Genomic DNA, 16,126 nt, shown 5'->3' on the forward strand with positions numbered 1-16,126 from the left:
TATTTGAAAATTAAAAAATTGTAAATATTTAAAAATTATTTTTACAAAGAAAAAGTACTTAAATACTATTAATACATTGATAATTAAAAATTGATATAATAATTTGATAATTGATATAATTATTATTATTATTTATAATTAACATTGATTATTTTATTATTTTTTATTATTATTTTATTAATTTATCGTTTATAGTTATTATTAATTTATTTATTCATAATTAATATTAATTATTGATATCAATAATAATAATTTGATATAACTTGACATAAATATTTTTAAAACTGGTTAAAAAGATTAATTTTTAATTTTTAAATATTATTTACAGTTTTTGCGAATTCAATTTAAGTAATTTGTTTAAATATTCACGAACAATTAGTTCGAGAACAATATTCGAACTGCTAGCTCTGACGTCACGCGAGAAGAGAGATATGTGTCACAAGCCAACGCTTCGGCTCTGGCTTCATTGCTTTGGCCGATCGTGCCTCTCTATTGCTTGTTGCACGCTCTTGCTTGCACTCTCAGGCTCAGACGGAACGCGACACTTTTTCATGTATGCTGTCGGTGTTCATCAATTTATAAGACGTTATTGTGACAAAAAAAAATCTTAATGTTTGTATAGAAAATTAAATAATACTGAAGTTGACAGACATTAGGAATTTTTTAAAAATTTTATAACAATTAAATTATTATGAAAAAAATTTAATAAAAAAATTCCACCTGTAAAAATTATAGAAAATTATCAGTGAAATTTTTTAGAAGCACTTTTAGTATTGTAAGTGATTTGTTACAAGAATTTTAAAAATTGACAGCTTTCAGCTAATTTCAGTATCATAAAATTAAATGATACTGAAATCGAGAGACGTCTGATAATTTTTAGAATTATTTTAACAAATAAACTGTATAAAAAAAATAAATCAAAAAATTTCATAATTAAAAGTTTTAAAAAACTATAAATGCAGTTTTCTAAAAATAATTTTCGAGACTTAATTTATTTATCAAACAAAAAAAAATTTATCAAGTGTCAACTAATTTCAGTGTCGTAAAATTAAATGAAAATGAAGTTAGCCGACATTTCAAAATTTTTAGAAATTTTTTATTGAAAAAATTTCAATTAAATAATCAAAAAAAAAATTTTACCTGTAAAAAACTTGAAAAAGTAAAAGTGTAATTTTTTAGAAATATCTTTTTAGTTGTAATTTAATTAATAAAAAAAATCAAAAATTTTCAAACGTCTGCTAATTTCAGTGTCATAAAATTAAGGGTAAATTTATAATAATTTATGACACTGAAGTTGACAGATATTAAAAATTTTTTGACATTAAATTTTGCTGTCACTTGACAACTTTTTAAGTTTTTTTAACAAATAAATTCGTTCCAAAAAATTATTTTTAAAAAATTGCATTTGTAGTTTTTAAAAATTTCTAAATGTCAATTTTTTTTGCCATAATTTATTTGTTACAAAAATTCTTAAAATTATCAACTTTCTGCTAAATTAATTTTCATAAAATTTTTTTAGAATTTTATAGCAATTTAATTAATGATACTGAAGTTAGCAGTCAGCTGTCAATTTAAAAATTTTTTTTAATAAATTAATTACAATAAAAAAATCCTTTTAAAAATTTTCACTTGTAATTTTTTTAAATTTTCACATGTGAAACTTTTTAATTAAATTTTTTTTTAAATAATTTAATTGTTGTAAGATTCTAAAAAAAATTTTAATATTTGTCAACTTCAGTGTTATTTTAATCATTATAAAAAAATATTATTAAAAACTTTCACATGTGAAAATTAATAAAAATTACAAGTGAAAATTTTTAGAAGCATTTTTTTATTGTAATTGATTTATTAAAAAAATTTTTTAAATTGACAGCTGATCGCTAACTTTACTATGATAATAATTTATTCAATAAGTATGTACTTGAATAAAATAATAATTATTTTGAAAGTAAATTAGTATGCAACACTTGTTAGTTATATTAATAAATCGAAAATAAAATAAATCGACTGCAACAAAGTATATCGATAGCCAATAGTACTAAAACTCGACCGTAGATGGTTACGAAGAATCGAATATGGGCAGGGAAATGAATGATGGCGGCGACCGCGATCATGTCGCAGAGTAATGGACTTCAATTAAAGAAAAAAGAAGACATTAATAATAAAGACAATCTTTGGTAAGTAAACAACAATATATTTTTAATTAACCAACAGTTAAATGAATTTATTTAAAAGTAAACTTATCTTTAAAGCGAGAAACTGAAGTAAATATTAGCGCCTTGTTGAACTTGACGTCAGTGCTCGACTTTAAACCCATTTATCTATTTATATTTTATTCAAAACTAATTTTCGGTGTCTATTGTCTAGGTCTTCAATTTTAGCTGAAGTACAAAATAGTGGAAACAACAAATTGCCCTCGAATAAGAATGTGCTGGTTTTAGGTGAGAACATAAATATTACTTAGATAAAAACTTTATTATTGTGAGGTGTTTCCAAGTGACATGCGGATGATATCATTGATGATTTATTTTGTTGTAGGTGACAATGAAAGTGGTAAAACAACTCTTATTGCCAAATTACAAGGTGTTGAGGATCCTAAAAAGGGATCTGGGTTAGAGTTTGCTTATATCGATGTCCGAGACGATTACAGAGATGGTAAAATTATTACTGTTATTATTATTAACTGTTACTATCATTAATATTAATATTTATGTGGGTGTGACTATTTTCCATTTGAATTTATAGATCAAACTAGGTTATCTGTATGGGTATTAGACGGTGATCCTGGTCATGCAAATCTTCTAAGATATGCATTGAACGCTGAAAAATTTCCCCATACTTTAGTTATGTTAGTAGCTGCTATGACAACACCATGGGCTCTTCTCGACCAATTACAATCTTGGGCAGCACTTCTTGGTGACCATATCGATAAATTGCCGCTAGATAATGATACGCGACAAAAATGTAGACAATTAGGTACGTATTATTATTTGTTTATATATATTTTTTATGATACTAAAATCACCAGATTTCTGACAATTTTTTTAATCATTAAAATAATATAAATATTTTTTTAAAATTTTCATTGATTTTTTTTTTTTAATTTCTATGAAATTTTTTTCATAATTTAATTATAAAAATCTAAAAAAATTTTCAGATGTCTGTTAATTTTAGTATCATATTTTTTTAAATAATTTAAATAAACATTCTAAGGTCAATAATTAATTATAATATTAATTATGACTTTCTCACTTATCGCAATTTTTTTAACGTCTCAAATTGATAATAATTAACTTGAGTTGAACTTAAAAAAATAAAAATAATTAAATAATAATGATTAGCGATTCGATTAGAAATAAAATAAAATCATTGGAACAATTTATCGATCCGTGATAATAAATCAATTAAATAGAATAATTGTTAAATATAAATTTAAGTTTTAAATAAGAGTGTTGTTTCAAACGATCAAAATTGAAATTTTTTTTTAACGAGAAAATAATTATTTTTTTCTGATAATTTCACCTACGGATATTGTTTTTTAGATTTAATTGTAAAATCAATTTAATTTTATATAGTGGAGCTTTTAGTGCAAATCCATTTATCTCAATCACATTTCATAGAGCGTTCCCTATTAGACTAGACTTATCATTGAGTAAATATACCACTCAACACATTTGAAGCTGAGTAAATAATTAGAGTACTCTAGATCAAACAAAGTCAGTCATTGCGGTAAATTCAAATCAATTAAAATAGTTACTAAGCAAAAATCGAACTACAGTCTATTGATTAGATCCGTGTCACTTTACATTGCTCTATAAATATCATAAAAAATTTGAGTATTGCTAAAAAATAAAATCATCAATATTTAATTGAATTTGAATTATTTAGATGTGAAAAAGTGGCAAGATTACACGGAACCTGGGGATGAATTAGATCCAGGCAGTCCATTAAGACGCACAAGCCGTAATTTAGATGATGATGCGGACAATCTACCATTACCTGAAGGTGTACTCACTACTAATTTAGGATTAGATGTTGTTGTTGTAATTACAAAGACAGATTATATGTCAACGCTTGAGAAAGAACACGATTACAAGTAAATTTATTATTATTAATTAAAAGCTATTTTATTTTATAGCTATTTTTTATAAAATTTATGGAAATAAATTATTTTTCAGAGACGAGCACTTTGATTTTATGCAACAATGGATCAGGAGATTTTGTCTGCAGTATGGAGCCGGGTTATTTTACTGTTCTGCTAAAGAAGATAAAAATTGCGACTTGTTGTATAAATACCTCACCCATAGAATTTATAATCTACCTTTTAGGACACCTGCATTAGTTGTAGAAAAAGACGCTGTGCTAATGTAAGTAATTTTACAAAATAACCTTATATTATTATTAAGTCTTGTGTTAAAAAGATTAAAAGTATGATAATAACTTTTCATTTCAGACCTGCTGGCTGGGATAACATTAAAAAAATTGCTATACTCCATGAGAATTTACAGTCAATGAAACCGGATGATTATTATCGTGACGTTATCGCTCAGCCATCTGTTAATAGAAAGGTTTTTTATTTTTAATTAAAAATATTAATTTATTTTTGAAATTTATTGATAATCTTCCATGTGGTATGTTAAAAAATATTTCATCAAATTTTATAGTTATTTTCTTAATATGTCATCTAAAAATTCAAGGGAAATTTTTTTTATTTTGTGTAATTTTATTCGAAAAAAAAAAAAATTATAAAATCAGATGAAATATTTAATGCAAATATTCTGTATATTTTTTTTTTTTTTTTCTAATAATTACAGTGTGTAGCACGTGAAGTCGAAATAGTTGCAGAAGACGAGCAAGCCTTCTTGGCTAGACAGCAGGCAACGTTGTCTGGTTTAAGAGATCCTTCTCGATCACCCACAACTCGAAATCAGGCAAGCACTGGGCCTCACATACAGGTTGTACCAATGATTTTTAATAGAGCATGCTTAAATGTCGCTCAAGAGTAACTAACTCCATTTATACTCATTTTAATAATTGTGATACATGAAACATTACTTGTACAGGAAAGGTTTGTTTTTATTTTTATTTCAAAAGTGTAATAATTTTGTGTTTTGTTAAATTTAAGCATGATCTAATATCAGTGGTATCAACTGGTAATTGTGATTAATATTTTTATTTGTATTAATGTTATAATTTTGTGTCTAAATATCTAATGGAAATTTTATTTTGTTACAAAATATGAATTTATATTTTTTTTGCATGTCAAAATATTTTTTACGATGAAAAATTATTTGTTTATAAAATAAATAAATTTTTTACTGAAAGTTCAATTAACACTTATGTCTCAAAAAAATTCCTCAGATATTCAGACACGTAATCACTCAAGTTACACAAAAAAAAAACATCTTAATTAATTTGATTAAAAAATCAGTTACATAATAACTGATGTTGATTAAAAATTAACAGATTTTTTGTGCCGCTTGATAAATATTGATGTTGATATTGATATTATTAAATATACTTAAAAATTAATAATAATAAATGAAAATCCAGGTACCATCGCCTAATAAAAAACTTGATGCTAAAGGAGCAAGTACCACACCATCAGGTGAAGGTGTATTAGCAAACTTTTTCAATTCTTTATTATACAAAAAGACTGGTGCGTCCCCCGGTGGTCCAGGTACCAACACACCTGGAAGTTCTGGTAGTAGTCCCATAAAAATTGGTAAGCCATTAAACTTGATTAATTAATTAAATTAAACGATAACCATTTTATTTATAGACTAGAGTAGAGTAGAGTAGAGTAATAAATGTTGAATGTTTCATGTTTAATATAGATGGTGGACCAGTCGATAAAGCTGCGATGCGCAATGATGCAGCCGCTGAACTAGATCGTATTACTCGGGATAAAACAAGAGATAAAAAATCATTGTCGTCAGAGCATAAATCATCATCGTCAGACCATAACTCATCTTCGGAATGTTAATGTAGCTTGAGTAATTTATTATTATTATTAATATTAATATTAAAATTAAAATAATGGCCTTTTGCAGCCACAAATAAATTTAATAAATTGTAACACAAATTTTCATTACTTAATTTAATAATTAAATACTTGAAGTTTATAATTATAAATAAAATTAATATCAGCTGTATTTTTAATTTTGTCTCTAATATTTATCGCGCAGCTTTGGTACAGCCATCGTTAATTATTCTTATCAAGTCACACTCATCAAGCAAATTATATTTATAAATATATATATATTTTTATTTGGCTAAGTTTTAATATTTGTCATGATTAGAATGTCAAATTTTTTTAGCAATGTGTAATTTAAATTTAAATAAATCATTTTTTACACGATTTTCATTTTCTTTATTAATATTTATTTATTTTTTCTATTTTTCTGAGTCAGTAAATTTATTATCAATAATAATAATAATAATAATAATAATAATAATAATAATAATAATAATAATAATAATAATAATAATAATAATGATAATTTTGTAATACATGCGCTACAACAAATATCGAATATTAATTTTAACTAATAAGTTTAATAAAGTTTTTTACACTTGAAATAATATAAACAATTAGTGTCTTTATAGTAATCAATAAACTAACGTCTAAAAATAATTACCTAATGCCTATTTAACAGCTAGGCATAACATAATTTGGCCTCTAAATAACATCAAAAATAAAGAGTTAATAAACGTCAACAATCACATGCAGTGACTGAACTAAAGATGTATATATTATATATATATATATATATATATATATATATATATATATATATATATATATATATATATATATATATATATATATATATATATATATATATATATATATATATATATATATATATATATATATATATATATAATAGTAATAGTAAATGTTAAAAATAGAAATAATGTAAAAAATTTTAATTCATCTACAAAAATATTAATTTAAACTGTCACAGCTATTATAAAAAATTGCAAAAAATGAACCGTCTTACTATCTGTGCGCAGTTAACGCGGCTTCCCGTGTAAACTAAACGCAGTCACAGTCTTTTATAATTGATTAGTAGTGTCTAGTAATTATAATTAGTTTTATCTATAATCTTATCAGTTATCATAGATTAGTATGTATGAGAGTTAATTGTAATAGCTTATAAATTAACGTTACGCTTATGTAATAATTATTATCGTTGTCATTGTTTCAATGAACTTTGTTCTATTAGTAGAGGAGAATACGCTTGTCGACTGCTTTGCGACAAATAGGGCATTCAGACATGCGATCACCACACATTTGACATGTCCCATGGCCGCACAAAAATATCATGTTCTTTAATCGGTCTAAACACACTGGGCACATTGTCTGGAACAAATATTAAAACCAATATTAGTTTAAAAAATTTTCTGTATGACATTGTAGAACCAAAAGGGCGTATAAAAAAAATTTTTTTGCTCCAATCGATGTAAAAATAGTAAAAAAATTAAAATCTATGGAAAAAACGAAAAAAAAATTTTTTTATGGTTTTAAGAAAAAATTTTTTTAAAGTCATAAGGGCGTATCCTATTTTTTCGGTTTATTATCAATTATATGTCAGAGTAAGAAAAAAATCGTATTTTCTTCATTTTTAAATTATTTATATTTTTAATGATAAATTTTAGAATTATTAAAATTATAAGAAACTTTAGAGTAGATCAAAAATGAATTCAAAATTTTTCTTTTTTACTTAAATAAATATTTTTTCAGATAAATTAAGTTGTAGTGTGATATTTTTCATCACCCATAACATTTATTATTTACTCTGATCTATAATTAATAATAAATCGAAAAAATAGGTACGCCCTTATGATTTTAACAAAAATTTTTCTTAAAACCATAAGGGCGTATATTAAAAAAAATTTTGCTTTCGTTTTCTTTATAGATTTTCATGTTTTTACTATTTTTATATTGATTGGAGCATAAAAAATTTTTTTTATACGCCCTTATGGTTTTAGTAACGCGATTTATTACAAATTAAAATCACAATTGCAAAAACATATGAGTAATTCTCTGTAAGGATGTTTTTTGCTGTCCCAGGTATTTTTTTTTTTTAGAAAAATTCTTATTTTGCTGCTAAAAAAAATTTATTAAAAAAGTAAAAAAATATTTCTAGGAGCATTGAAAACTAAAATGAAATAAATTTTGTTTTTTTTGCTATAAATTCGTAAACCACCGAAATAACAGTCCCCTGGGCTATCCCATTCCCAAAATTGAAACTTTAAAATTAAATTTTAAATTATTCGTCCATTTATAAACTTAATTAGTTAACTAACAATCTTTTTCAATAAAAAATACCGAAAATTAATTTGTTTAATTTAATTCATTAAACGAAAGTTTGTCCCAGGCGTTTTAAGAACAGTCCCCTGGCAACTATTTTTATTTATAATTTATTTATAAAATTGGATCCATGAATCTTAATATTATTCTAATTAATGTAAATATTCATTGAGAACTTGAAAAGTTGAATGCATTGAAATAGTTTGCTTGATTTTTCTCAATTTGATAAAAAAAAGAACAGTCTCCTGTGATGTTATATGGCAAAAGATACACAAATATCGAAAAAACAAAAATTTAATCGGCTGTGTATTTATTATCATTAAGCTGATAGTTTTGTAGCCCTTGTTAATTTTTTTTCTAATAAATGATTTGGTCGGAAAATTTTGTACAGATTTAAGACGTCCTTACAGAAAATCACCAATATATTTCTTTTAATGCAAAAAAATTTATTCAAAAATTTTAAAGAAATATTTCTTCAAACAATATTTATCATCTTAGTGTAGCAGTATAGCAGTTTTTTTATAGCCCAGATAAAAAAGTAATTACACTTTTTTTTTATTAATTAAAAGATTACCTGTTCTTTAATATCCTGTAATTGCTGTTGTAATTTTTGTATATCACTATGGGATGTATCTCGACTACCGTTATTCATTAATACCGCCTCTGTGTTAGTATTATTAGTATTCAGCAGCACGGATTCATCCTCGACGTCAGATTTAACTTCCGATATCGTACCTATACAAAATAGATTAAAAAAAAAAAAAAAAGTGCTCTAGTCATTAGTATTTATTTTTTCATCAATGGATTAAAGTAGATGTCGGGAAATGGTTTATATTTAATTAAAAATTTCAATTAAAAAGATTTTACTTGCAAAAGATTATTTTGAGCAGCAAAATCTTTAGTGAAATAAAATCTAATAATCGAAAAAAATAAAATGAATCCAATAATAATTGTACTTTAAATAAATATGAAGATTGTTGGGAATTTCGGACGTAATACCTGAGGCATTTTGTCCCTTAATAAAAGAAATATCACCTCCTCCTCCGCAACAGATGGACAAGGGTACCATGTGCTGAATTTGAGCCCGACACTGGACACATTTCTTCATCAGGGTGGCACAGCTTTCACAGGCACACATATGACCGCATGGACGGAATAGAATGCCAGCTTTGCGATCGGAACAAACCACGCATTCTTCAATCTGTGAACAACAAATTGGACATTCAGCCAAAAACCTATTCCCTGAACCGCAAATCTAATGATCGACTCTCTATCGAATTATTTGGTTAATTTATCATTAATAATAAATCACTCACTTTAACTCTTGACACAACATTTTCACGGCAAATTAAACATTTTTTGACCCTCGGCGCGCAGGCATTGCAGCAGACGACGTGACCACAAGGATTAAATAACATTTCTCTTTTCGCGTCAGAGCAAACTAAGCATTCATCGATTGTCTGGGCGTGTGTCATTGTCTCGATATCGTGCCTGTAAATCGATAAGTACTTTATTAATTGATATTAATTACCTAGGCACTTTATTGATGCAACTTTTAATCTTAATAGACCTTCATTTATTATTATTGATTTATAATTCTGTCTATTTTTTTTATAAGATAATCTTTTTAGTGAATTAATTATTGTGATAATTAGAAAACACTTTTACATTTTTAAAACTACAAAAAAATATCAACTAATAATATTTTAAAATTTTTAAATGTTTAAATTAGTTAAAAAATCCTTGAAATATTTAATATTTATTTATTTAATAATTATTACTTTTTTAATTATAAATCATAAAAAAAAAAACTTGTATAAGACTGTAAAGTTATGCAAATAAAACACAATAAAAAATAAATAAATAAACAATAAAAAAATGAGTACAATTTTTAAAAAATATCGTAATTTCTTAGTTTCACAGTTCGTATAATAATTATAATTTTTTTTTAACCATCATAAGGTAAAAGACCCATCTACTGAAACAGGCCTAGTTGTTTGACACTTGCAATTTTATTCCAATTAAAAAAATAAAATGTTCTCAAAAAACCAATTTTCTAAAAATTATTAATTATTTATTAATTTATTGGAGTTGGTTTTTTTTTTAATTAAAATAAAATTGCAAGTGTCAATAATTAGGCCAGTGTCAATAATTGGGTCTTTGATCTTATATTTATTTTTGTTAAAAACAAATTTTCAGAATTGTTAATTTTTTTAATTTTTAAACCAAAAAAAAAATTCTATGAAACTAAACGTAAATATTTTTTTTTGTAGTAAATTTCTTATAAAAAAATTTTCAGATGCAAGCTGAGTCTAGTAGCATCCCTAGAATGTTAATAATCAATAGTAATTAATTAATTAATAAATCAATTAGATAAATTAATGAAGTAAGAGTTAAAAACTTACGATTCCTTGTTTTTGTGACAGTTTGTAAGAGTCTTGCAGAGATTGGGATCAGGACAAAGATCGAGTGGAGTTTGTCCCTTTTTGTTTTTGAGCTCAAGATCAGCGCCATGAGCTGCTAGAAAACAAGCGATAAAAGAGCTGCTCTTCTTATCTTGTCCTTGTGAACCGAGACCCATTAATAGTCGTCCTACATCCTTGACATCTTGCAATTGCCGTAGCTGTGATAGCGTATGATGACGCAGTGCTTCGTGAAGAGGTGTATCGCCGTCCTTATCAGCGACGTTAACATTCGCACCCTCTCGTACCAGCAACTAATTAAACCAACAGAGTAATAATAATTATTATTATTACTATTGTTATTATTTGTAAGCGTTTACTCAAGCGAACAGTAAGGTCCCATCGTTTCTTTAATTAAAAAAAATACGTCTCTGTGTTTACGTACGGGTGTGGATAAACATGAACATGAACATGACACATGATACATGAATGTGAGTATGAAGGTGAATGTGAAGGTATATTCCAAGAAGTCACTTGTACTTACTCGAACGATTTGAGTATGCTGACGCTCCACGGCAAGATGTAGCGCAGTCTGCAAATTGACATTCTGAAGATCCAGGTCAGCTTTGCCAACTCGAGCCAATAATTCGGCGACTTCAACATGGTTATTGAGGGCAGCAAGATGAAGGGCTGTATACCCATCGTCCTTTTTTTCATCAACTATCCACGGCCGAGGAAGTTTTGAAAGAAGAATCCGCATTGCACTGAAATAAAATTACTTGTATTGGATTTGTTTTCTCTTTTATTTTCCTTTTCTATTTTCTTTTTTTTTTCTTGTTTTTCCAACCTTTTCTCATCACGGGTTATTTATTTAAAATTGCAATTTAATGCAAGTTACTTTTAGTTTACTGATTATTAAATAAACGAAATGAAAGAAAAAATAGAAGAAAGATTTTGTATAGATGTTAAGAGAATTTAAAGTTTTTAAAGGGTCGTCCCTTCAAGCTATATTTATTTTTGTAAATTAATACACTACTGGAAAAAATTAAGGGATCAAAAAAAAATTCCAAATTTTTCGGTAGTTTTCAACAGGCCGTAACTTTGAGAGAAATGGTCATACAGGAAATAAAAAAAAAGGAAATTGTAGCTCCAAGTGTCTAGATTTTGGATTAGAACTTCAAAATTTTGTAGCCTCCGCGGTTTCTGAGTAATCGTAGAAAAACCAGCAACAAAAAAATTCTCAAAATTTTTTTAGTTGTTTTTTTGGTCTACGGGCGTGGAAAAAATTTTTTTAGCTTAACCACCATAAGGATCGGATACTTTGTTCATTTAGCTTTAATTTCTTATTTTAAACACCCTGATACGTCCACTCCTCGCTGAGATATCGGTCTTCAAATGGAAAAGGATCTTTTTGTCTTTGATTATCGATATCTCAGCAACCAATGATCGCACAGAAAGTTAAAGGTGGGTTTCAAGAACTTGAATGAATTCCCCTTAACGACTGTTCATTGTTTTTTCGAAAAAAAATTTTTTCTTTCCGTCACATGAATTTGAAAATGCAACAAAAAAAGGGCTTTTAGTGGTTTTTTGGAAAATCAAGAGCTGGATCGACAATATTGAGGAAACCACTAATGTTAAGTGTGCCTTTTACAGTTCAATATGTCCACAAAAACCCTACAAAGAATCAAATTAATCCAGCCAGCCGTTTTTTTGTTTCACTTGATCGAATTTTTGAAAAAATTAAAAGATCACGTTTTTTGCTCTGAAAAGCTCATAATTTTTAAAAATGAGAAAAAAAATTGTTTTTTCGAGCTTTTTCCATATTTTTGTTCCAGAAAGTGCTTAAATTGAAAAAAAAATTAAAAAAATTTTTTGAAATTTTTTCTCTTGAAAAGTTTAAGAAAATAATTACCGCCGGCATTAGCGTTATCCAAAGCGTACCACGTGGAGGTCGCGCAGTCGGATTTACGCTTCTGTGTGTGTGTGTGTGTGTGTGTGTGTGTGTGTGTGTGTGTGTGTGTGTGTGTGTGTGTGTGTGTGTGTGTGTGTGTGTGTGTGTGTGTGTGTGTGTGTGTGTGTGTGTGTGTGTGTGTGTGTGTGTGTGTGTGTGTGTGTGTGTGTGTGTGTGTGAGGTATTTCAGGAGAATTGAGACCCGGTGGCTCGTCAGTTCCACCGTATTTAATGACTCCAAACTCATTCTCTGAAGGTTTTTGTTGGTTCAATACCGGGTATTACCACCCCTGTTTTCAATAACGGCTCTCAAACGTTCAGCCATGTTTATGCAGACGGTAATTTGAGGCTGCGGAATGGTATTCCAAATGTGCTGAAGCGCGCGCTCCAAAGCAGCTAAGTTCTGCAAATTTGGATACTCTCTGCGCAACCGACGGCCCATTATGTCCCAAACGTGCTCTATGGGGTTGAGATCTGGACTCATTGCTGGGTGTCGCAACAATGTGATGTCATGCCGCTCAAAGAAGCGCCGGGTAATGTTGGCTGTGTGTGGACGTGCATTATCTTGCATCAATATGTACGACCTCAGATGTTGTCGTCTGCGCAGAACCATGGGCCTTAAAATTTGGTCGATATAACGTCTAGCTGTCAAATTTTCGCGTACAATTACCAAAGGTGTTCTCCAATTTCGTGAAACGCCGCCCCACACCATAACTGATCCACCGCCGTAGGCAACGACTGGACGGACAAAGTTCTGGCGAAAACGTTCTCCACGACGGCGCCAAACGAGAGGACGTCGATCGTTGCCATACAGATTAAAACGAGACTCATCAGTGAATAAAACATTTGTCCATTCCCTCAAGTTCCAATTTCGATGATCGTAAGCATACGCTAAACGAGCTCGACGATGTCTTGCTGTCAACAGGGGTACACGATTAGGATGTCGTGCGTGTAACCCAGTTTCACGAAGACGGTTGATGATTGTTCGAGAGCAAATGTTTCGCACTTGATGCCGTCGTCGCTGTTGCTGTTGTTGTTGCTGTTGTCTGCGATTGGGGAAGTTTCGAGCGACAATATTCGCATTGACGAAAGGTTGTCGTCGAACTTCTCTAACAATTGTTCGATCATCGCGGGCATTAGTGACTCGATGGCGACCTTGTCCGGGGCGACGATGATATTGATTCGTCTCTTGGTATCTGGTATAAGCTCGAGATACGACAGATTGACTTACACCCATCCGGATAGCAACTGCATGTTGAGTGGAACCTTCGTCGATAAGAGTCACTAACCGAGCGACTTCCACCTCCGATAAATGTCGTCTAACCATGATTAAGAATCAAAAGTCAGAAATTTTCAATTTTGACCAAAAAATTAAAAAAAATTTTTTTTACCGCAGAGGGATTAGTTTTGAAAAAAACTATTGAATGAAGCGATTTGCTAAGGATTCACAAAAAGAAAAGAAAAAAAAACTCCGAAAAGCGTATGAAAAAATCGAAATTCGATTGGGGTATTAACTTTTTTATTAATTTAATTAAAAGGAGATCAGTAGAATCAAGGAATGCAGCGGTGGAAAGGTGATAAAAATCATTGGGCGATGGTTTTTTGAGTTTCCTTAACTTGTTAAAAAAATTTTTCCAAAAAATTTTTTTTTTTAATTTTTTTCGAAAAAATTTTTTTTTTTGAAAATTTAAGCACTTTTGGAACGAAAATGTGGAAAAAGCTCGAAAAAATCATTTTTTTCTCATTTTTAAAAATTATGAGCTTTTCAGAGCAAAAACGTGATTCTTTAATTTTTTCAAAAATTCGATCAAGTGAAACAAAAAAACGGCTGGCTGGATTAATTTGATTCTTTGTAGGGTTTTTGTGGACATATTGAACTGTAAAAGGCACACTTAACATTAGTGGTTTCCTCAATATTTTCGATCCAGCGCTTGATTTTCCAAAAAACCACTAAAAGCCCTTTTTTGTTGCATTTTCAAATTCATGTGACGGAAAGAAAAAATTTTTTTCGAAAAACAATGGACAGTCGTTAAGGGAATTCATTCAAGTTCTTGAAACCCACCTTTAACTTTCTGTGCGATCATTGGTTGCTGAGATATCGATAATCAAAGACAAAAAGATCCTTTTCCATTTGAAGACCGATATCTCAGCGAAGAGTGGACGTATCAGGGTGTTTAAAAAAAGAAATTAAAGCTAAATGAACAAAGTATTCGATCCTTATGGTGGTTAAGCTAAAAAAATTTTTTCCACGCCCGTAGACCAAAAAAAAAAACTAAAAAAATTTTGAGAATTTTTTTGTTGCTGGTTTTTCTACGATTACTCAGAAACCGCGGAGGCTACAAAATTTTGAAGTTCTAATCCAAAAACTAGACACTTGGAGCTACAATTTCCTTTTTTTTTATTTCCTGTACGACCATTTCTCTCAAAGTTACGGCCTGTTGAAAACTACCGAAAAATTTGGAATTTTTTTTTGATCCCTTAATTTTTTCCAGTAGTGTATGTAAATTGTGTTATATTATATTATATTTATGCTTAACTTAAGGGGGAACACCATTGTGACGGTCGAAAAAAAAAGGTGATTTTCGGGAATTTTTTTGACAGGGAAAATAAAAGAATTTAGGGATCGGATTTTTTTATTTTATTAAGGGTATATTAAAGATTATTACCCTAAATTTTTATTAAAAAATAATTAATTATTACAAAGTTATTAACAATCTCGTAGAGCTTAAAATTTTAAAAATTTTAATTTCCGAAAAAATGGCGACTGATTGAAAATTTTCTCACTATTCTTACTGTTTTTTTTTTTTGTTTTAATCCAGCTAAAAAAATCTTTGAAATCAAAATTTTTAAAATTCCGTACGTGCAATGATAACTACATTCTTACTGATTAAAAAGCGATTTGGGTTTTTATTTTCAGATGATCCGTTTTTGACTTATCGAACCGGCCATGGAGGGGGAAATTTTTTCTGGTGCTCTTACGAAATTTTTAATGACTTTGTAATAATTAAATATTTTTTAATAAAAATTTAGGGTAATAATCTTTAATCAATCTTTAATCAAATAAAAAAAAACACCTTTTTTTTCGACCGTCACAGTAGTGTTCCCCCTTAAGTACAGATGCGATTATTTTTATGTATTCATTGAAAACTTAATAACATTTTAAATATCTTGACTGATTTAAAAGAAACATAATTAAAAATTTTTTTTGATAAGTATTTCAAGTCATACTAGCAACCTTCCAGTCACTATGTTATTGCCGTGACTTGTGGACTATAAATAAATAAAATTTTGCTTTATTAAATTAAATGATGACTTTTGTTAAATTGCACTGTACTTTCTTAAATATTGACGTTTTTAAAGATATAAGCTCATTTCGAAGTTACACTCATCAAGAGCTTTCATTTAAGTACCCACATGCATTTTCATATATTTTTCATATATACATATATATAA

General features: G+C 28.2%; 2 protein-coding genes across 4 annotated transcripts in view; one reads left to right on the plus strand and one right to left on the minus strand.

The window, feature by feature from the left end:
• Nucleotides 1-2,060: 2,060 nt before the first annotated feature.
• Dlic (dynein light intermediate chain) lies at nucleotides 2,061-6,361 on the plus strand. 2 transcript variants are annotated; one of them, XM_074256660.1, is made up of 10 exons: nucleotides 2,061-2,177; nucleotides 2,368-2,441; nucleotides 2,539-2,655; nucleotides 2,746-2,976; nucleotides 3,889-4,096; nucleotides 4,179-4,367; nucleotides 4,454-4,568; nucleotides 4,815-4,931; nucleotides 5,554-5,725; nucleotides 5,838-6,361. In XM_074256660.1, exons 1-10 carry the CDS (start codon nucleotides 2,092-2,094, stop codon nucleotides 5,984-5,986), a joined length of 1,458 nt encoding a protein of 485 aa, XP_074112761.1. In that variant the 5' UTR covers nucleotides 2,061-2,091; the 3' UTR covers nucleotides 5,987-6,361. The 2 variants fall into 2 exon arrangements, with proteins under 2 accessions (XP_074112761.1, XP_074112760.1); XM_074256659.1 differs by having other exon boundaries at nucleotides 2,062-2,177; nucleotides 4,815-4,955.
• Nucleotides 6,362-6,883: 522 nt separating this feature from the next.
• Nucleotides 6,884-16,126, minus strand: part of Mib1 (E3 ubiquitin-protein ligase mind bomb 1) — a 55,965-nt gene continuing 46,722 nt past the window's right edge. The window contains exons 9-14 of one of the 2 annotated variants that reach the window (XM_074256327.1): nucleotides 11,267-11,486; nucleotides 10,726-11,036; nucleotides 9,637-9,811; nucleotides 9,320-9,521; nucleotides 8,895-9,055; nucleotides 6,884-7,369 (exon numbers count right to left, since the gene is read on the minus strand). In XM_074256327.1, the coding sequence (XP_074112428.1) occupies nucleotides 7,229-7,369; nucleotides 8,895-9,055; nucleotides 9,320-9,521; nucleotides 9,637-9,811; nucleotides 10,726-11,036; nucleotides 11,267-11,486 (1,210 nt within the window). In that variant the 3' untranslated portion in view covers nucleotides 6,884-7,228. The remainder of the gene's footprint in view (nucleotides 7,370-8,894; nucleotides 9,056-9,319; nucleotides 9,522-9,636; nucleotides 9,812-10,725; nucleotides 11,037-11,266; nucleotides 11,487-16,126) is intronic. The other variant, XM_074256328.1, reaches the window with a different exon arrangement.

Source organism: Cotesia typhae, unplaced genomic scaffold (genome assembly GCF_013202065.1).
Source record: "Cotesia typhae breed Kobodo isofemale line unplaced genomic scaffold, CoteBio_Ctyphae scaffold_152, whole genome shotgun sequence".
Lineage (NCBI taxonomy): Eukaryota > Metazoa > Arthropoda > Insecta > Hymenoptera > Braconidae > Cotesia > Cotesia typhae.

Bases quoted from the DNA above. Each gene is read 5' to 3' on its own strand.
- Dlic (XM_074256659.1), top strand. From the start codon at position 2,092: ATGATGGCGGCGACCGCGATCATGTCGCAGAGTAATGGACTTCAATTA. The intron at 2,656-2,745 runs GTAAAATTATTA...TTGAATTTATAG, and splicing joins CCGAGACGATTACAGAGATG to ATCAAACTAGGTTATCTGTA. The intron at 4,956-5,553 runs GTTGTACCAATG...ATGAAAATCCAG, and splicing joins GCACTGGGCCTCACATACAG to GTACCATCGCCTAATAAAAA.